The sequence below is a fragment of the Bacillus rossius genome, chromosome 1 (genome assembly GCF_032445375.1).
Source record: "Bacillus rossius redtenbacheri isolate Brsri chromosome 1, Brsri_v3, whole genome shotgun sequence".
NCBI classification, from domain to species: Eukaryota; Metazoa; Arthropoda; class Insecta; order Phasmatodea; family Bacillidae; genus Bacillus; species Bacillus rossius.
In genome coordinates, this window is record NC_086330.1 from 10223055 (window position 1) to 10241794 (window position 18740).

Sequence of the window (18740 nt, forward strand, 5' to 3'; positions counted from 1 at the left end):
GTGGCACTGTGCATGGCAGTTCATGTTAAACACTGTCGGGGTGGCGACCCTGGAAGGTAACTACCGAGAGATAGTTTGGGAGAGGCATTATCAAGGGAGGGTGACAGCCAGTGACACTAAGGACTCCTTGATTGTTACCTTGTAGAAGTGAGAAGATTATTGTCATGAAGTGTCAAGTGTGTGGTGAGTGGTAGTTGGAAAAGTGTTTAACTGTAGTACAGTTACATGACTAACAAACTGAAAGTGGGGAACAAAATACATATAACAAGAGCCACCCACTAGGGAACAAAAATTACAAGCCAGATTAGAAAACTATGTAATATATTAAATTTTCACTTCGGAGATTTGTTTAGTTGGATAGAGTATAAATACTTCTGAAGTGCTTTTTTTTTTTACTCACTTTAAAAAAAACCTTAAAATGAGTGTCCATACTTACTTCTCCATCAAGGTTTCTGTGATAACTTTCAGGATTTCAACACACTGCTGGTGGTAATCCAACAACGCCTCCGAGAACGTAGCCAGCTGCGAAATCTGTTCTACCTAATTGTTTGAACACACACCAACTTAAATTAGGGATTCCTTCTCAAACCATCACTTCATTAGTTTCAGTTCTCAGTAACACACAAAAACACTAGCATACGAACTGAAAGTGTGACAAAAAAAAAAAATTCTTTCAATCTCTTGGAACACACTTTCTGTTCATAAATGTTACCAAAACAAATATAACAGGCCTGAAGGTTTGTTGATAAATACTGATGTGTACGTATGATGCAAGACTGAAATCATTTGAGGCATGTGCACATCATACTGTCACATAATACAAATACATAAAAAATAATTTACATAGTTATCTTTTATCTACAAAACAGTTTTAATATTTTTTACAATCAAATTGCATACATTGCTGAGAGCAAAGGTAAATATATCCAGGTTACCTTAAATGTTGTAATATTCTGCACCTGAGCGAAAGGGAAGAAAATAATTAAATGCCAGATGATAATAGCGCTAGCTATGCACAGAATTATAAGGCCAAAGATGGAATTTTGAACATAATTAAAAAAATGCCTCAAACCCAATTTAGTTAACAATATTTACAGTGATGAATTCAAGGGGCACTAAAGGCTGAAATCCCTGTCCCCCACAAAACCCATGCAAGAAGATTTTTGAATTCACCACTGACTGACATTTGAAAAATGCTTTCAATGTGTATGATCCACAAAAAAAAATTAACACATAAATTTTAAAAAAAAACAATTAAAGACAAGTGTGTCTGCGACTATTTGCATGGAATTTAGGATGAGTTTACACTTGGCATGCTGGGGAACTTTAAAAAATGACAAACTATGTAGTCATAAGAGTATTTAAAGAGCTTGTCTATGCAAACTAAAATAAACAAAAAGGTACCCTAAAACTATTTTTAAGCATGTAGTAAATAAAAAGAGTGAGATCATTCACTAACATTAAGTTAATGTAATGAATTTCAGTATTGGTAAAGGTTAAATCAAAAAGCAATCAAGTGTTGCAAAAACGTATGCTTATAACGATAAACCAATAAAATTATCAGCCTACAAAATTGCAAACAAAATATAAATAAATCCATCTAGAATCGCTATTACACACTAAAATGATGTCGGTCATACGTACAAATTACCACTTGCCTTAGGTAGCATTACCTGCATTGCAGTGCTTGCATATTTTAAGATATATGCAGTGCAATCAGTCAGATTAATGCAAGATTAAAATCATAAATTTGTAATTTTTCAAGATGGAAAGTATTGTATATATAAATAAATCAATAGCTCAAAACACCTGTACACTGTTCTATTGATAATTCCACTGAAAAGTTTTAGAGTGTGTGTGTAAAAAACATAGGTGTGCTTACTTCAGGAACCATTTAACTTATTGATATGAAAATTTTCCCTAAATGTTATTTAACTACATTAAAATAGTGCTATAAAAATACGTATGAACCTATTATGAAAATATATTCTATTAACACATTACTCCCTTACATAGTTATTGAAAGTAAAAATGACTAAAAATAATAATGATACAGACAGCAAACATCAACAAAATTAGCAGAAAACATTTTGTCTACCTATTAACGTGAGTGAAATTATTTACAAATTTGTTTTTATAACTGAAATGCAAGCCTTCAATTGGAACTGAGATAAAAATAATTTTAAGGGGAAATTGTACCTGTAAATAGGTATATTAAAATTAATTCATAAAAATTTTTTTTTTTAAGATCATGCCAACTTACATCATTATCCAATAGGTTGTGCATTCCCATCTGTGCAAGGTGTAGCGACTCTGCGAACTTGTCTTCAGACATTTTTATTTCCTCATCTGTAATGTGAGAACCTGGAAATAACACGCAAGCGGCCCGGGGAAAGGTCAAACTACTGGGAGAAACCAAGCAAACTGCAAAACAAAAATTGAAACAAACAAAAAAATAAATAAATCATACTCTGCTAGCATCTTATGGGTCGAAACTCAGTACTTATTGCGAGAAAAATGTAAAATGTCACGATCTTTAATATTTGCTACCTGTAATGATTTAGCGACCAATTATAATTTTTAAAAGAATGGCTTAAGAATGAACAAATATTGCCATCATTCATTGAAAATATTTTGGTTCCCAGTTAGAAACGGAACATAACAAGCTTCATGCCCTTATTTCCAAAAATTTCACTAATCTTGAACAATTTCCTGCTGGGCATTGGTTCCAGCATTTAAAAAACTTAACTCGCACCAACAGTATTTTAGATGAATTTTTGAAGTGCAAATCACCGCTGATGCAGAAGTTTGTTACCAACTTTTACAATATTTTCCTCAGGAAAAACAGCAGAATGTTTTACAACAAAATATTATTTCTGATTTCTTTACTCAAGCCTAGTTTCAGAATGACGCACATAACATTAATGGCATTTATAAGGTAAGAAAAAGATAACACATTTTAGATTATAAGCCATGACAGACGTTAGCTAGACGAGTAGACAAAAAATAAGACAAAGCAGGCCAAATGCCAGGTAGCAAGGAAAAGTAGTTCCACGTCGGCTACAATTGAGAAGACGTGTAATTTTCAGCCCTCCTGTGCATAAAGTAATTACACCAAAAGAATTCACAAGTGACGGTGTGAATAAAGCTAGGAGAATTTCTGCAATCACGCCAGATCCTATTATGATACATGCTCTTATCGCTGATTGTTTCAGCTGTCACACAGAGATTATACTGGGGGGAAGAATACAAAGCTTTAAAGAACATAAGTAGAACTTCTGAAAAGTAGGAAAATACCATGCATGTTCTATCTATATAAATATATAATTGGATTTTAAAAGCTGCACATAATAGTGGATTTAAACACAGTTTTATATTATTTTAAGAATTTTGTATTGAGAACGAACCCATCCAAAATGGTTAAAAAATAAAATAAAGCTTTGTGCAAGGATTTATTTACAGGTACAAAGAATAGTTAGACGTGTGTAAAAGAAAAAAGCGTGTTTCTCATGCAAGACAGAGGGACAAGGTAAATGAGCCAAAGTACACAATATGTTTCAAGATGACAAAAGTTTCATCCAAAATATTCAAACATACACTCCCTTTACACAAATACTGTCTATAGCAAAAGAAAGTATTTTATTCTCTCTCTCTCTCTCTACCCCCCCCCCTCCCCCGCCACAACATTTGGATTTAAATAAAGCTCAACAGATGCTTACTCTTCAGACTTGCAAAAGTTTTTCCAGTTTTCATAAAATGATTTTTGTTTAAAATAACCTATAACAGCACTGAAGCAATCCCATTAACTAACTGTGCCAAACATTTTGGAGGCTCGTCCACTTGTTTTCAAGGGTGGCACACACTAAATTTTACTTTTGTTGCTGGCCTGGTTGTAATGAATACACAGAGACAGTCACTTAAAAATTTTGTGCAGTGATGTGCCCAAAATCACGAATTTTCATCTGCCAAAATATTTGGTATGGAATCTCTTTATTGGAAAACCAATCAAAAACAGAGTACCTAACAATAAAATAATAACTTTAACAACCAAAAAAGGAATAGTATTAATATTCCCTTTCCACAATATTTCTGCCTCTAGTGAAGAAATTTGAGTCATTGCTAGTACACAGTCACTAAGAGGCACAAATCTGTAGGATTCACAAGGGGCCCCGCAGAAATTTACGGTGGTGGGGGGTGAAAAAGGAGGGGGGGGGGGGGGGGGGGGCGTGGCCCAAGAGTTTTGCACGTGGGGTTAACCGACTCTCATACTGCCTATATTTTGGCATACATGCGTGCAATAAGCGGAAAACTTTAAAAATAATATACACAAAGTTAACCTTTAGACATAGTTTCGACATCAAACAACCCGTTTCACAGTCACGCTTTCGCAAGTGCAAGCAGCCCCCCCCCCCCCCCCCCCCCCCCGGCCCATGCTGTTACTACATACTTGTAATAAAAGCATTATCATCATATTTGAAGTGCTATCAAGCCCAGCAGAGGGAACTGGTCTCTGCACTTTCAACACTCAGAAGTCGGCTGGCCTTTCGGAGACTGGGCACACAGTTACAAGTGTTCATTGCCCCAGCAGGGAAGTTCTGGGATGCCACGCAGTCCCGCAAACGTGCAGCGTTTGTTTGAGAGTCCGCGGGGCGCAACACCCTCTCACCAGTGAGTCGGCACCTGGCAATGCATGCCCCGATCTGTGACGACCATCACAAAATGTTCCTGCATAACTTGAAGCTGCATGCTTCAAGAATGATTGCAATTGATAAGACATGTTCAGTGGCAACCAGATCATACGAGGGTGGAATGTCCGCAAATCTTAAGACAAACCAGCTTAACGTCAAAGAGACACTCCGAATTAAAATAAAACAGCAAACATTTATGTTTCGTGCTAAAAACGGTCAAACAAATATTGTAAACCTAAACCTAAAAGTGCTAGGACAATTACAAAAGCTAATTTAATTCTACTAACAGAAGAGTATTTTACAAGCTTCATTCAGGAAAAGTAATTTAAGATATTTATCACAGCATCCATCAATGGGTCTGCAAATTAAACTTCTAGAAATACTGCAAATCGCCATTACTTTAAGAACGGTAGTTACCACTTATACTTGCGAGTGCAGAACATTGCCAAAAAAAAACTTTTTTTTTTACAAGAGGCACACGTAAAACTGAGGAAAAGTCAAAGCTGATGATCATTTATCATATCTTCAGAAAACTCAAAAAGGTGTTATTTTATAGCATTACAAAAAAACTTTCGGAACCAAACTTAACGTAAATGAAAGTACCTAAATTTTATCCATTTAATAGGAAAATAAAAAGAGTGTGAATTTTTTTATATGTTTATAACTGGATTTACAAGATTATTGAAGTACCGCCAAGAATACACGAAAACCCGCAAGCTGGTCATCCCCGCGACCAACAGGCCCGCGCGACTACGGTTCACGGGGAGGGGGATGGTAGACGGGGGAAAGGGGCAAAGCGAGGCGGAGGTGCTCCAAGAAGTGACGTACCCATGGCAGCCATGGGGCTGCGGGCAGGGCTGGCACATGGGCTCAGTCCGTGGGGCCCCTTCTTCCCGCTCACTGTCCGCCCGAGACAAGCAACACCAACACCACCACATTAAACACAGCATGCGACACTCCGGCTAGCTCTGCTCTAGGACATGCCCCTCCGCCGCGTCGCTAGACCAACATCAAAACATTCATTTCGGAAAAAAATAAAAAATAAAAAAATAAAAGTGCTTGAAAAAGGTAATCGTAGACCAGACAGTTCAAAATCATGTTATATCACAATGGAGAAAACGATTGCAAAACTACATTGGCCTACATAACTGTGAAGTGTGAACTATATAAGAATTTAAAAAAAAAATACATTGCTTGAATGACAGCAACTTATTTTATTAAAGCATTTACTTCATGTTAAATATTTTGAACTAAAATAATCATAAATAAAAACAAGAGTTATTAAAAGCATATAAAAGTTGAAAGTGGTGCCAAAAAAAACTTAAGATAAAATAAGTATACATGTAAAATTTTAGGAACTGCAATACACTCATTTAAAAAACAGCTTTACCAACAAATCTGAAGTCTTGATCGAGTATAAATAGTGCTTTAAAACACAACCATTCTTAACAAGGCAACAAAAACAAAATCAAACCAACTAAAAAGTGCTGGAGGTAGAAATTTATGCTCAATTCATGACCTTAAAATTGACAGGCAAAACTTACCAGCTCAGCACAGAGAAACAACAACCAGAAGAAACTTAAATACGATAACATCATCCGAACTATGAAAATCAACAAGGATATAAGAAAGATGTCACAGGAATCACAATATAATAAAAAAATGCTGCATTAACTGCTAACTAATATACGTATTTTAATACCTAACACATAAAAGGCTAAAATCACTGGAAGCTTATAAAAACTAGTTACACTACTACTATGGAAACTAATAGTGAAGTTTGTGCAGCATAATACAAAAATATCTTGTTATAACCTGTCATGTTAGAAGAAGCTGTAACTTACAGTAACAAAAGAGTGATCAAAAATTTTGTTTTAGTTTATCTTTAACTACAACTGGCATGATATTCTATTTAAATACAAACTTCTTAGAATACAATTGAAAAAAAAATATATATATGTATTGCAACGATAGCATAATATCAAAATGACATAGCAAATTTATCCCAAACAAAATTTGGATTTTAATAAACCATAAGTTCCATTACTCGCATGGTAAGAAAAATTTCAAAATTATTATAAAATTTTCTAATACTTTCCCTAACAACAATTCACAGAATTCATTCCCTAACAATACTTCAAATTACTAAAACCATTACAAACATGAAAAAGTGCAGAAAAGAAAAAAGTTTTTACAAAGCTACTTACGGCAAATACACCTCCAATACGGTTTTGCAGTGCGACACACTCGGAGGAAACTACATACAATCTAAACTCCTATAGAATAAAAATATATTCACTTGGTTCTGGGGAAAAAAAACTTACACCCTAAAAAAATATTTTCACGTAATCTGAATTGTCCTGGACACATCGCAGTTACGTGTAACATTAAGTACATACTTTGTTTTGTATGGTAAGAAATATGGTGATAACTTTTGCAACAATATATTGCAATCTAGATTGAAGGCTTTTGAGGTTTGTCACTAACTACATGTTGGCTTATATATCAAGGCCACATCCATGAAAATCACTTGCCAGAGATTTCAACATGCTGCAACCAGGCATGCCAATTGCTGGGCACATCATTTTCATGGATATGGCCTCAATCTACAAGAAGTAGATATATTCAACAAAAAAAAAATTAATTAAATTCATTGTTGATAGCTATTGTAACAGGTAACACTAAATTCTGTTTTCTTTCCATTTACAAGGTGACATGCGTCACAAAGTATGTACCTGTAAGCACCTCATCGTAATTAACTTAGTTTTAGTAGTTTTATTATTTATTAACAATGAGTTCAATTACCTTTAGCTTGTCTGCGTCGTTTGCAATCGAAATCGAGACGGCGCCCTTGAAGCTTCTTTCGATGATGCTGAAATATTTTTTTTTTTGGATTAGGCATTCATTTAATGTTTATATGTTACATTTTCTCCTTTAATGCAATATCAAACACTGCTTTAGCAAGTAAATTAGCACAAGGATAAATGAAGGCTCCCAAAGCCATTAACACAACTGGTGGATTCCCAACTTGGCGTGATAAAAAAGAAGTGACAGATATACTTTCCTACCTCCGAATGCCAAGGAATAATGAACTCTTTGGTTTAGTACATAACTTCAGACAGTCTACACTGAGAGGGAACCCCAAATGAAATAAAATTTGAGCCAGGCTCCTGATATCTGTAAACGGGAATTGGGAAGGGGAGGGGGGAGAATTACTTTAGTGTTTGGTTGATGATGGCTCTAGTTTGAGCTTAATGTCTTAACATCAAGGTCAAGAGAGATTGTGAAATGTGATGAGATTCTAATTGAGCATTAATGGAATGAATAGGACAAACAGGAGCACGCTATAAAAAAACCACCGGCTACGTCGTCGCATTCTGCGTTTACCAATTGCGAAACAATCTGAGTTAGACCTCGCTGGGAATCTCTATGGATAGAAGGTTGACAATGGCTGGGTGAAAACAATGATTTATTTAAATAAATCTTATCTTTACTTTAACCAATGTAACTAATAAAACACTGCACACCTGACTTTACATTCAAGAGTGTAAAACTAAATTACACTGAAAAAGTTGCTGTAATTGGTTAAACTCACGAAATGAAAAGAAGGTATTTAGAAAGTGAATTAAAAATTAATGTATCAACTCAAAACACACAATGCTAACATGCGAATTTTGAAAAGAAAATTATAAAAATGGAAACAAACAGGCAAATTTGTGAAATTTAACTTATTAAAAAAAACTTCACGTTCCGGAAGTTCAAATGTCTTTTCATCCCTAGGTATTGTTTCTTACAATGGTGTACTAAATTGGCATAAAACTATTCGCTTGTGTAAAAAAATTTAATGCGAAGGAAAAATTAAGTGCAAACAGTAAGAATAAAAATAATCATCTATTAAACAAAAATTCAAAAATCCTATTAAAGTAGCATGCTGATGTGGGTTTAGAAATAAGGGTGTAACATTCAAGTCAGATTTGTAAAGTTTTGATAAACAAATAAAAAATAATTTGTTTCGTAACTGTACTCAATTTTCCCTTACGACTTCATTTTTACAAAATCTGATAGTGTTTTATACCAATTTTTCACGCTGTTGTAATAAATAACAACTAGGGAAGTTTTAAAAAACTTTTGAACTTCTTGATCTTTTTTTTAAAATTAAGTTGAAGTTGCTGTTCTGCCTATTTGTTTCCATTTTTCTGACTTTATAAGTTCAGAACTAATTCTTTAGTCATTATTTGCATCTAACACTGCCTTGCATAGACGAAAGATGCATCAGGGACCATACATACATAAAAAATCATATCTAAAACAAGCAACAAAAAACTATAGGGTTCAGAGAAAAATTTTGGTAAAATCAAGAACAATATTTAAATTATAACAAAAATATTTGTACCCCAAGGGCCTTATTGCTCAATAGGTATTTTCTAAATGGGTCTACCAACATGCCCTTTCATTTTGTCTAACCTACTACAAATCAGCCTGTATAAACTATTAAGATACATTCAGGGACCATATCTCTAAAGTGTTGCACTGAAACCTGAAAAAATAATTTTACTCAGTAAATAAACCAATTATTATTTTACACTTAATCTCAAATCAAATTGATCTTGGAAAATTAAGATACAATGACTCACCATAACTTCCTTTAAATCTTTGGTTTGAAGATAGTGCAAGGGTTCTAGGAAGTTTTGTTTGATATTGTCATCCAAGGAATACTTCACATCTGCCATCTGTTTCATCGATTCACCCATCTCGAGAAGCGCAATACCTATTAAATTGGGAAATTACTAGTATGAAAATGTACACACACAACTCTCCAAATTTATTTTTAGTAAAAAGTATCGTATTATGCTGCAGAAAAATAATCAAAGCATTTCAAAAAAATCTTAGCCTCATACAAGTTACATTATTTTTATTTTTATTGAATGAGTCCTATGTGGTGTATCTATTAATAACGAATTAAAAAGAAAGATGGTTGTGCTTTTGTATGCACGATAGAAGTTACACTTACTTGGCATAGTAAAAAACTAACTTAAATTTTGAATGCAAAAAATATGAATAAAATAATAAAATGACTGGAGCAATATAAATACAATTAGTAAAGCATGACTTAAATTAAATTAAAACATTAAAATAAATATTCAGTATTCTGAATATAAACATGTGTATAAAATTATTTAATTTAGTTAAATAATCAAGACAAATTTTAATGTAGTGGTGTAGTTGTTAAACGCATGGCCTGGGAATCTGCCAGCCTCTGGTTCGCTACCAAAGAGGAATTTTTTTTCTTTTTACATTTTCATTTTCTTTTTTATTTCTTGTAATATTAAACAATTAATTACAGAAATTAAATATATTTTAACAGTTTAACTATATAACTGGCCTACATATGAGAACATAATCTCACTTAAATACACTTGAAAATACACTTGAGAAAATTTATAAACACAATTTAGATCACAATTAATTACAATAAATTAATGTTTTTAATTATATGGACCAGTATTTATTATCAATCACTAAAGAATAAGATTTAAAAGCATGTATATAATTTTTATTTGTAACTTTTTTTCATACTGTGAAAATTTTATTGCATGGTGCCTGTGCATTGTAAAAATACACTCATATTTTTTTTATTTTTTTATTTTAAATAAAGTGCCTACAGAAGTATAACTACAAAAATATATTCAATTTGAAAATTTGAATAAAATATCAAATTATTCACAATATAAAATATTTTTTTTAATACCTGCAGACCCCTAAATATTATATAGTTGGCTAAAAAGTCTCTAAGGATTTTATTCTTGGCAAATATTTTTTTCTTTTGCAAGAAATATTGCAGATGTTGCGGCAAGCTGGCCAGATTTCCTGAGGCATTTAAGTTTCCACACTAACACCAGAGTTCAGGGTTCACAAAGTTTTTTTTTTTATAAATTATGTCATGAAATTTGTATCTTTTGATTAATTTTTAGGTTCAAGTATCCTTAAAAAACAATTTTGCACACCTAAGACTATTCCATTTAAACTGCCATCATACTGTCCATGTATTTTGAAGGGGAGAAAAAAAGATATCTAGTCCAGACAAACTCAGACCACAGAATATTTATAAAAGTTCAAAACTATTTATAAGTAATACATAAAAAAACATTCATACTATGTAGATAATAAATATATTACAAGACAAACAATCCGGAGATAATATTGCAAAATTTTGCAGTCTAAAATATAATTTATTTTTTATAAACTCGAAAAATAATTTTTATGATGGGGAAGGAAGATAGGGAAAAAAATATGCTTTTATTCCTACGAAAAGGCAGCAAGAGTTCAAAAGGCAGTCAATAGCACCTTAAGAAAACTAAAACCTATAAATTAATCACAGAATGAAAATATGAGACAGAGTACATTATGTTGTCAATCATCATATACAACTTTTGAATAAACATTATTACTATTATTATCAAAAAATACAAAACAAACTTAACTTGATTCAGGCATCAGAAATCAATTGTAAATTTTGTCCCAGTTTATATTCAAAGTATTGTGCTACAATATCTCAAAGATTTGTTCACTAGATCTTTACCTTTGAATGCACACACACTTTCAAATTTGCATTTGCATGGTTAGACAGCAAAAGAGTTAGTATACCAACAAACTCTACTCTCGACCGGTGAAATAAAATGTTTGTGTGAGTGAAAAACAATGAATTAGTATTGTAATATCAATGGGGAAAAATTTTTTTTACACTAAAGATGAATATTTGACATACTTAGATGCTGCAGTGAAAAAAACTGAACAGTGCAATCCAAATAGAGAATTTAGTGCCCGATCTTGTCAGTATTTAACAACACCTTGACGTCAGCCGGGGCTACGCCCCATGAGCCTAGTCAGTCTCCGTTTCCTCAACATCTCCCTTCCCTTCCCTGGCATTTGTACCGACATGTACGTAGTCGTGTGTTTGAATTGCGCGCCACGAACTACCACAAGAGGGCGCTTAGAAGCAGTGCGGCGACCCCTAAAATTGCTACATTTAATATTAATTGTAAACCTTTTTGTTTGTTCTCATTTATCTTTGCCCCAGTGTTGTGCAGTTTACTTGTGTTTCTTTAATTTAAATATGTTACTTGAAATAACCACAGACGTTGCCCGGGCGGACCCGAACAGGCACGGACTTGGACGAGAGTAGGAACGTTTTATATAAATTATCATTAATCAAGCAACTATTAACAAACTTTAAACTATCAGTAATTTTTATATATTTTTTAATGTTGATCTGTAATTTGCTTAACTTTCGCCGGGGCACGGAATCGTAGGATATAGTAACGGTAATTGTGTTGGCGCGAAGGGCGCCATGTTGCCACCTGCGAGCGATGAGCTCAGCCCAGTCCATCTTCATCACTGACCGAGAGCAGACGCGCCAGCACCCCGGGGACCTCAACCATTGTTCATCACTGACCAAGTAATTTCTGTATCGTTAATTCTTTCTAAATCGCTTTCGTTCGTCATCCTCGGGGCAGCTCTCGGTCAGCGGACTGTTTAATTAATTAATTGTCTCAGTCGAGTTTTGATCCATCGTGTAATAAGTATACTTTGTAGCATGGCCACGTGTGTGGACCATGCCTTCACCTAAGTCGATTCGTGCCTCAGGCTTTTTAACCGTGTAACGTGTAACGGATGTGGAGAGAAACGTGTTAGTGAAATTAAATCTGGGAATGAATATAAATTGAGTATTTTATTTAACCACGTGGTGAGTGAGCCTACTTAGCCTAGGAGTGTGGCGTGCCCGACGCCTAGAGCGGGCCAGGTCTGGATAGGTAGGGTAGATAGGGCTGGTAACTCGTCCCCACTTGGGCTACGTCACGTCCTGAGAGAGAGACTCCGCCGGGTCCACGTGCCCTTCCACGTGGTGGCGCCCATACTTAACATCTTAAAATCACCGGGAACGTGCGCGCAGCCCTCAACCTGTGTTGGTTTAAGTTTCTAGGGTTTTGAAAGAGCCTGAGCAATAATAGTGTAGATGTCATCCGGAGTGTACACACAATTTAATTTTGTGGTGAGTGGAATTGGGAAAGGGGGGGGGGGGATGGGTTTTGGATAGAACCACGTTGCCTGCTTTTTGCTTTCAAATTCTGTCCTTTAGTAGGTGGGAATGATTTTTTTTTTTAATTTAGGGTTTCGGAAGGGAAAAAGGGGGAGGACGTATTCCTCCCCCCCCCCCAATGCACGTCAAGGCACGTCCACTCACCGAACAAGCTCTCCTCGCCCAGCTTGCGTCCGTAGGTGACCATGCACTCGCCCAGGACACCCTCCGGCTGGGGGTAGGTGGACGCCTTGGCCTGCCCGCTCAGCTTCGAGATGCCCTTGACGGCCGCCATCTTGGCCCGGGCCGTCGGGTTCGGCTGCAGGAACTCCTTGGTCTTGACCTGCAGCTCTTCCACCAGCTCGTACGTGACATCTGTTTTCTGACACAAACATTCCGACCACCTCAACAAAACACCTTTGGAATAGCCATCACTACAGACCTGCAAAATTCGCGGATTCATTCAGTGATAGGCTAGAATTCAAACACAATTACCTCTTAGATAATTTTGCTATTGGCTTTACTGTTCATCTGGACGAATCTCAACCGGTTATAAACCCTCAACCAAAGAAGGATCGAATCACAGACAAACCAGCTGAGACGTCTTACAAGTCGGCAGCCAATGAACTTGCGTTATTTGCCCGAGTGTACAGGGGTATGTGCAGTCTATCCTGAAGGCCATCGAAACCGCGAATTTTGCAGGTCTATAGCCATCACTTAACTTGCGTTGCAAACAATTTCAGTTCTAACACACAATTTACAACACTTTAGTTGCTATGAAGCTGAAAAGTATTTACTTACAGTGCTCCAAGAGCTTAAATAATTCATTGAGAAATTCAATGAGAAAATGATAAGCTGACAATTAGTATTTTTGAAAGCTCAATTTAAAATTTGTTCAAGGGATATTAGCTACACTTGTTGGTTTTCAAATTCATCACATATTTATAAAAACAAAAAATATTATGAAAATATTTGAATAATTTTGGCTATACCTGAACATCATAAGGCCTTCCTAGTCAGGGATGTATATGTCAGCGAGGCGGGATGATAAGTGAGACGCTCGCTAGTACTTATAGAGAGGTATCTCCTCTAAGCGTAAGGCAACTTTGAGATTTGAGCAGTGACCATAACATTATAGGTCATATAAATTATAAGATAAAGGTCTAATGCAACTCTCTCGAGTTCTTTCAAGAACCTGAACTGTGAAATTGGCAGGGCAAATTGGGCCTTGTTTCTTTTTGCACCAACAAAGCGTGATATCACTTAACAACAGAAACTAACCATTGGTCTACAATTTTCAAGCATGAAAGATGCTGGTTGCAAATAATTGCTAATATTCAAACTTTTTCAATGCAATACAATACATATTTTCATGCTTATTGAAGAAAGTCTTGGAGAAATTATTAAGTCATTTTAGTTCTTTATTAAGATCTTATGAATTAATTTATGATGGTTTAAGTAGGTAGCTAATACACAAAGGCTTTAATTTTCCACTTACATAAGGTTTGTAGTTTTCATCACTGTTCTAAAATTTCTGTAGTTGCTTGGCTTCTGGGATCTAGCCCCATCAAAATCGTCGCTTTGCAACTTCAGACAATGGTCATGAAAGCTTTCAATCCTTATTAAAATTCTGTACATATTTTGTTTTTAAAGTTAATATAAATCAAAAATAATGAGAGAAAAAGTGTATGAATAACTGGCAGTTGAATATGTTATGTAGTGAGTAAATAGCCAAAAGTAAAAATTTTAGAAGGGCTTCAGAAATGTTTGGGGATACCACAAATGAACTACAGCATTAAATAGTTAATGTCTATAGAAAATAGTTTCATATCAATTCTACAACAATTTTACTCACCCTCTCCATTTCTGTGAAGTCATTGTCCATTTGAGTGCCTTCAGCACCACCCATTTTTTCAGTGACATACTGCAAAAAAAAAAAAAAAAAAAATGCCCATACAGACTGAAGTTAACTTCACATTAATACATACGTAAAATACTAACACACACAACCATTTCAGCAAACCGTTGTACGTTAGGTATATACATATGCTATGAATAAACAAACTTGAACATACCTAGATATTAATAATTACAGATACATAAACAAAGAATGCAACTAAGAGAAAATAGTACATGAATCTTAAGTATCATAACCAAAGACTGCTTACTGTATTATGTATTTAGTAATTAGCATTATTATCTCTCAATACTTTCTAATGCTTTTTAACTTGGAGGATGTAGCAAACGAAATTTGCTCTAGAATTTCCCCCCACCCCACACACACACTTTATCCAATCTTACACAAAAAAATATTTGTATGATTTTTATGATATGGGATAGCTCAATAAAAAAAATTATATTTATGGCGATTTAGTATATAAAATCAGAAAAATGAAATGTATGTAAAATATTGTTATCAACTAATATTTAGTTATGGTACAGTTTTGCCATTACAAACATTTAACTGCTAACTTTATTTTAACATTTTAGGTTAAAATACAATTCAACATGTTACACAGAATTGCTCATGGGAACAATATTCCTCCAAGTTGTATACAAATTTTCCAAGTCAAATTTATATAGGGTTTTTCTACAGCTTAGCATCACAACCAAATCCTTTATTTTCATATTTTGTTTTAAAATAAAACTGGATATGCAATACGGAATAATTATCATGAAGACTGATGGTTCATTCTACTTGCATGTTTTCTATTATGGTCCATAATTCATTCAAGATATTCGGAACAAGAAATCTGAACCAATGTTGTATGAGCTAGACTACACATGCAACTGCAAAGTAAAAATTCAGGGTGGACAAAGCTGACATATTGCTGACGTAAATTTCTGTTTCATTTGATCATCTATTTTTAATGCAGTTAACTTCAAATTTGTGACTACAATGCACGAAAATAGCATGCACTGCACCCAAAATGCTTTTCATTGTTTACAACCAACCAATTGGCAAACCTTACCCATTCATGGGAGTTATTATTACCATCCTATATATAATCATATTCTATATTTAGGATGGTAATAAAACTGGAAATTTTTTTAAAAATCTAAGTTTGCATTATTGGGAATCTTTTAATATTTTGAATTTTGTACTTTTGTCCTTTCGAAACTCTTTGATTTTATTTATTTGTTTAAATATGTTTGTACATTTGAAGTTTATAATTTTATTAAAAAACAGTCTCTATTTAATATATATTTAATATAGGTATGCAAGCCTGTAAGCTTTTTTGGCATATTTGCTTTTTTGTAGAACTAAAAAACTTTACACCTTTTTGAATTTTTATATCATATTCTTCTTTTGTGGTAACTTAATTTCTTGCTGCTAAAATTATTAGCACAGATGCACTTTATATATGTAAATATATATTTTAATATTTAATCATTTCATATATAGTGTATATTAAACTAAAGTGGTTGTTAATAATGTTCGCAGGCTTTCACGGCCATTGCCTGAAATAGCTTGGCTTCTGGGTTTTGTAGCCGTGTCCTTGGCGAATAATTCACACCGACGAGTAGGTAGTACCTACTCAGTAGGTAACTTATTCCCTGATGATGGCGACTGCAATGTCAACCGAAAACGTCGGTGAATTTATTCGCCAAGGACACGGCTAAAATCCAGAAGCCAAGCTACTTCTAAAGTGGTGGTTGTATTCGTCATCTTTCAAACGGGCACCGCGTACGCCCAGTTTTACTCAATGATGTGAATGTCCAGAGCTGCATCCGAATAGTGGCCTAATGGATCCCTTAGCTAAGGGATCCATAGATAGTGCATCGTAATGGACGCGGCCATCTTTGAGTTGTATCCGAATTCTCACAAGTGATGTCGATGCATCCTCTCATGCGTCTACTAGTTCGAGATTTTAAGGGACGCGTCTCTCACATCCACTGATACGTCCATACATCCCTTAGCTTTGTTATTGTGAACATAACCCTTTAAAAACGAGAGTGTGATACGAGATAGTTAATCAAAATGGATTTTGAACTTGAAGATAAACTCGTAACATGTAACTATGGTATTTATAAATACTTATACTATATGTTTAAATAATTCACATAAATAGTAAATTAATTTGATTTGTAGGAAAAACAAGTGCCCGATTCAAATTTTCTTCCATATTTCAATTCCCAACAATAATTTAAATGATCCGAAATTGTTTAGAAATTTGAATGTTCATTTACGTTTTACTTGCCCACCTTTACATGTCATGGATATACATTAGTACAATGACAAACCAACAGGTAGTGCTAGCTGTATACCTATTCGGATATCGTACATACTTTAGAATGCATCCTTTAAATTGAGGGTGCATTTGTTTAGGGATGCAGGGACGTGAACTTAATGGACGCATCCCTAGGCATTCGGAAACAGCCCAGGAGTGTCAGGTCGACTGGGAACGAGGCGGCCGGCAAACATCTCCGAGATAGTCTGGTGTTGCGACAGTCCTCCGACTGGTCCACTGATAACATCCCGCAGCGTCTGTCTGACCGGGGCTAGGAACACACACAAGGTCTTCCATCATCGACCCAAACCGAGCCGCGCTGTGCCGGGCGGGGTTGCAGAAACAGCCGCCATTCCTCGCTACAACTCGAGAAATACTTAAGATTCCCATTAGCGAGTACAGCACATCACGTATTATTTTTATTTTTGGGAATTGTCATTAACACACGATTTAAAAAAAAAAATGGTTGTCTGTTAAGTCAGTTTACGGACGATAGTTTAACGTGACGTCATAAAACATTTATGTAATTATTGCATACTTTTATGAATAAAATTGAATCATTTTTATTGAATTATCACTATTCTGTATGGATACAAAGGAGTGAAATGAAATCTACAATTTAATTGAAAATTTACTTTTATTTGCACTCATTAATTCAAATATGTTTATTACTTTAACGAAGAGATTATTTTACCTATAACTTTTATACATGTTTGCTATTTAACTTCTTCCAATCTGTGTTATTCCGTTAAGGATAGGACGATGATAGGAAAAGTAGGAAACGAATGGGAGTGTTTCAAGTTTAATGTGCCTCGAAAAAGTCAAATCGATGGTTGTTCCAATCGAGTGGAAGAGATAGATGCGGCGCAAGCGTAAAATGAACGTAACGGGACTCAGCGTAACGGGACAATGTGCGTAACGGGACACTTTATTGTGCGTGCAGCCGGCGTTCATAGATTTATTAGACTTTGTCACGTCAAAAAAACCGCTCACTATAGCATTGTCTATGTTATGCCACTTTTCAAATTTTATTACAGGTCTAAGCTATGCGGAGGTTGCAGGCCGAGAGTTCCAAGTTACGACTATTCTAAAGTTAATCCTGATTTATTTTACTAAAATTGCCGTAACACGTGGTTTTTCTCGGGGCATTCCCGCTGCCCTTCGCCATGTGCATTCTGTCGCCGCTCCACCCCCAACATCACCCGAACTCACGCATGCTTCACACTAGCAGACCTGCCAACATTCAAATTTAAAAAATCATGTGGTCCTCGATAAAAATTTTCAGGCCCATAAATACAGGTTAGATATAAAAAACAACAAATGAGAATCTTTACATTTAAGTGACATACCTGTACATATGTTACATGGTCTCTGCTTCAAAATTTATTTCAACAAATTATAGGTTGCAGATTTAATTTAGTTGAACATAATTTAGCGCTGTCGTGTAGTGATCATGCAGGGTCGCAACTAAAAAAGATGTAAAATAACATTCTGCTCGTGTAACACTATTATCACTGTTCACAGCAAAATTATTTTTTTTATTGGAAGCAATACACTTCACGTGTTAGTTGTGTTTTTTGTAGCGACATGTTTCACAATGTCTCCTCTTCCACTATGCGAGATAGAAAAATCAGCACGGCACACGCTACAAAACGCAAAATTGCTTCCTTTACGTGACTCCAGTATTGATGGAAACTCGTTACTGTAAGCTTTCGTAAAAATTGTTTTGTAACTTTTACAAAC

General features: G+C 34.9%; 1 protein-coding gene across 18 annotated transcripts in view; it reads right to left on the reverse strand.

Moving 5' to 3' along the window:
• LOC134532050 (endophilin-A) overlaps positions 1–18740 on the reverse strand; it is a 167262-nt gene that overhangs the window by 17551 nt on the left and 130971 nt on the right. For 7 of the 18 annotated variants that reach the window (XM_063368301.1, XM_063368218.1, XM_063368347.1 and 4 more), the window contains exons 3-9: positions 14621–14689; positions 12931–13147; positions 9323–9456; positions 7494–7560; positions 5517–5588; positions 2264–2364; positions 437–540 (exon numbers count right to left, since the gene is read on the reverse strand). In XM_063368301.1, the coding sequence (XP_063224371.1) occupies positions 437–540; positions 2264–2364; positions 5517–5588; positions 7494–7560; positions 9323–9456; positions 12931–13147; positions 14621–14689 (764 nt within the window). The remainder of the gene's footprint in view (positions 1–436; positions 541–2263; positions 2365–5516; positions 5589–7493; positions 7561–9322; positions 9457–12930; positions 13148–14620; positions 14690–18740) is intronic. The other 11 variants (XM_063368378.1, XM_063368338.1, XM_063368309.1 and 8 more) reach the window with 3 other exon arrangements.